The sequence below is a fragment of the Mus pahari genome, chromosome 13 (assembly GCF_900095145.1).
Source record: "Mus pahari chromosome 13, PAHARI_EIJ_v1.1, whole genome shotgun sequence".
In the NCBI taxonomy this organism is placed as follows: domain Eukaryota; kingdom Metazoa; phylum Chordata; class Mammalia; order Rodentia; family Muridae; genus Mus; species Mus pahari.
The window spans coordinates 7,067,360-7,071,337 of record NC_034602.1 but is presented as its reverse complement, the minus strand read 5'-3'; the positions used below and the strand labels follow the sequence as shown (position 1 = coordinate 7,071,337).

Sequence of the window (3,978 nt, the reverse complement as noted above, 5' to 3'; positions counted from 1 at the left end):
CAGTGGGTAAGAGCACCCGACTGCTCTTCCAAAGGTCCGGAGTTCAAATCCCAGCAACCACATGGTGGCTCATAACCATCTGTAACGAGATCTGACGCTCTCTTCTGGAGCGTCTGAAGACAGCTACAGTGTACTCACATATAATAAATAAATAAATCTTAAAAAAAAAAAAAAAAAGAAATGTACAGAAACAGCTCTTCTATAGAGGTTCCAAGTAATGAGCACTTGCCAGGGTTTGAGGCAAGAACAGTTTGTGGGGGTACATGCATGTGAGGTCCTTTCTGAGATGACAGGAAAATGCTGAAACTGGATGGTGTGCAGTAAGTGGTACCAACCGTGGGAATTCACTAAAATTAATGAACTATATTTATAGTCTTATGGCGCAGGCTTATACCCCAAAAAGTTTCCAAAGAAGAAAACCAAACCTGCTATACTAAAAACCCAGATAAGTAAAATTGACCTTAGTATAAACATCTAATTAAAACTGACCAATAATTTTAAGAATTCTGGTGAAATATAAAATAATTTCATTCCACTTGGTTATTCCTTGAGTTTTGTGATGGTAAATATTTAGAATCAGTACTAATAAAAACTGTGGCCTACCTTCCAGTCATTAAAGACAATAACTTGCTATGGTATGGTTATGAGATAGGTTTTAAATACACATGTAAGTTCATAAAAAACTTAAAGGCAAAATCAAAATTAACAATTAGGTTAACAACAAAGACAAATATCAAAACATGTTAACAAGACATGGAACGACTACAATGCTCACGCACAGACAGCTAAGGAGCGCAAAGGGAGCCAGGGCCTTCAGAGTGGTAACTGAGTTTATTATCCTACTGTTCTAATTGTAGGAAGTCATGCTCGTGTGAAAACCTGTATATAATATGTAATAGCAGCACTAGTGAGGCTGACACAGAGGGTCATAAGCTCAAGGCCAGCACAGGTTACACGCACATCTTGTCTCAAAAATCAAAACAACAGAAGGTCCAAAGGTGATCATGAATTTCTAAGGGAATTTACGGTCCAAATGAGGAATAGTTTGGCTGGAAATAAGAGCAACACACACACACACACACACACACACACACACACACACACACACACACCCCTTGAAAAATGGATTAGATAACAAAGACTCTGCTGCTTTCCTGAAAATACTTGTTTCAGCAATAAGCATAAGAAAGAAGAAAGGGAAAAATGGCAAAATAAATAAAGGCAGATAGAAACAATGCAATACCACTCTCACCACTAATTTCTTTAAAACCTCACCTGGTAACACCTTGAACAAGTCAGCCAGTTGATTGTGCCCCACAAACGCCAATAAACATCTCTCCAAGATTTTAATTCTTCAAAAAGACTATTCAAATATTCATGTACATCCCAGGTTTTATCTCTGGAGAGAAAGCCTCAATTATTACAAGTGAGAAATACACTCTCTTTTAAACAAATGTTTTGGCATTTGTGGCTCATTTTCAAGAATATTCTTCAAGTGATATGTGTGGTACGGACTACACAGAAAAACAGGTTCAATTTCATTTGGACATTAACTTTGTGGGCAACAGAAGAAAGTATGAAAAGGTTGAATACATTCTTATTTTGTTGAACTGAAATATTATTAATTAAGTAGTTTGAACTGGCCAATAGTTAAGAATCATGAGATGCTTGTTAAACAATAACTTTATATCATTTCACTCTACTTTTAAAAATTGTTTATTGTATATGAATGTGAGTTTATATGTATGCATGCATGTGCCACACTATGTGTGTGTGTGCATGTGCGTGTGTATGTGTGGGAAGCTCTTTCACCACTGTAAGGAGGCTCTCTTGTACAATGTATGGAAGCATCATCTGTCAATAAAATGCTGTTGGCCTATTAGCTTAGGCAGAAAATAGGAGGTGGGAGTTCTGGTACAGAGACAACATTTCTGGGATAGAGTCAGGTGTGAGAGATTTGCCCTGAACTCTGAGGTAGCATGAAACTGAAGAGAAGTATTCATAAAATAGAACAAATGGGAAATTGAGTTACAAGCTAGCAGAAACGAGCCAAAGATTTTGGCCTAGGCAACTGTTCATAATAATTCACTCTCAGAGTCATTATTTTGTGAACTTGGGTGCATGTGGGAAAGGCCACAGTTATATGCCATGGGAGTTCCAGGGGTTAAATTCAGGTAATTAGGCTTAGTGACAGGCACCTTTGCCTGACAAGTCATTTCATGAACTCTGAGACCTTTACTTTAGCTGTACACGTTGCAGGGTGTGTTGTTAGTATTAGTGCTTCTAAATACTTCAATTATGTGATGGCTTATTACATTCTTTTTAAACAGTGTTTTCTAGTACTTGAGCAATATAGTATTATTAAATACTGTACTTCTGTAGTACTGCAGGTCTTCATTGTATACATTTAAACATTTTCCATGTTATATAATATAAACCACATTTTCCATGGTCATATATAATTGCAGTGCTTATTTATCTGAGTCAGGTTATCTATCTATAAATATGTATGTATGTATATATGTATGTATGTCAGATTCTTACTAGATAGCATGTATGTATGTATGTATGTATGTATGTATGTATGTATGTATGTCAGATTCTTACTAGATAGCCCAGGCTGTCCTGGAATTTGCTACACAGCTCAGTGGGCCCTCAAAAAATAAGATCCAATGCCTGAGCCTCTGGAATGCTAGAATCACAGGGGTAGGCTACCACATCCAGCTTCTTTCTAAGATTCCATTTGAAACTTTAAAAACTTTTGTTATTTTTGTGTATAGTTCAGTAAATAATGATGTGTAAATATGTTATGCAAGCTACATAGGCACATCTGTCTTAATTTTTAAAAGTTAAGACAGGATTGCATTCCATAGCCCACATTTTCCTTGAACCAGCAATAACCCTTCCCAATGCTGAAATTATAGTCATTGAGATACCATGCCTGGCTTTAAAGACAATTTGTTTATTTAAAACATATTGTTTCCTTTACTTTTTATTTTATCCATGAGTATTTTGTCTGCATGCATGTCTGTGTACCAGGTTTGTGCAGTGAGAGGTCAGAAGAGGGCATTAGATGTTCTAGAACTGGAGTTAACAGAGGGTTGTGAACTGCCATGTGGGTGGTAGGAATTGAATCTGGGCCCCCTGGAAGAGCAACCAGTGCTCTCAACTGACTAAAAGACAGTTTCTAAAATGTATGTATCAACTGTTGACTTGTAGAAGAATAAATAGAACACCACAAAATAGATGTTGAAGTAGTTAATGTCAATTTACTTTTTCCACATACTAATAATAGTTATTGCTGTTAAAATTCATATATGTATGTATGTATATATATATATATATATATGATTCCAGCTTCTGGCTATTATAAATAAGGCTGCTATGAACATAGTGGAGCATGTGTTCTTATTACCAGTTGGAACATCTTCTGGATATATGCCCAGGATATATATGATTCCATGTGCCTATAAGTAGTGAAAATTCTGCAATTACTTATTGAGAGAAATATGAAACATTTTAAAGTTGACTATGGTAGTAATACTAACATCAAATTAAGGGTTTTCTTGTATTTGTTTTTAATCTTTTTTTAAATTTTGTCTTTTAAAAAGGATTTATTTTCATTTATATGTCCATTGGTGTTCAGCCTGCACCCTCTGTCTGTGTGAGGTGTCATATTCCCTAGACCATGAGTTCTAGACAGTTGTGAGAGGCTGTATGCATGCTGAGGATTGAATCCCAGTCCTCTGGATAATAAAATGTTAGTGATAAATCACTTTAATGGTACTGACCAGTATATTTTAAGACTAATATATAGTAATTTGTAACACTTTGAAGATTTAGGACATTATGAAACTCATCTAGTAAATACAATGTTGCTATTACAAACACTTTGTTTTGAAAGCACCTTCTTGACTGCCCCACCCGGGGTCCATCCCATAATCAGCCACCAAACGCAGACACTATTGCATATTCCAG

The 3,978-nt window shown here is 35.9% G+C and overlaps 1 protein-coding gene across 1 annotated transcript in view; it reads right to left on the bottom strand.

Annotated features, from left to right (window-relative positions):
* Positions 1-3,978, bottom strand: part of Kiaa1841 (KIAA1841 ortholog) — a 61,271-nt gene that overhangs the window by 33,721 nt on the left and 23,572 nt on the right. The window contains exon 11 of the mRNA XM_021210765.2: positions 1,276-1,399. Within this exon, the coding sequence (XP_021066424.1) occupies positions 1,276-1,399 (124 nt within the window). The remainder of the gene's footprint in view (positions 1-1,275; positions 1,400-3,978) is intronic.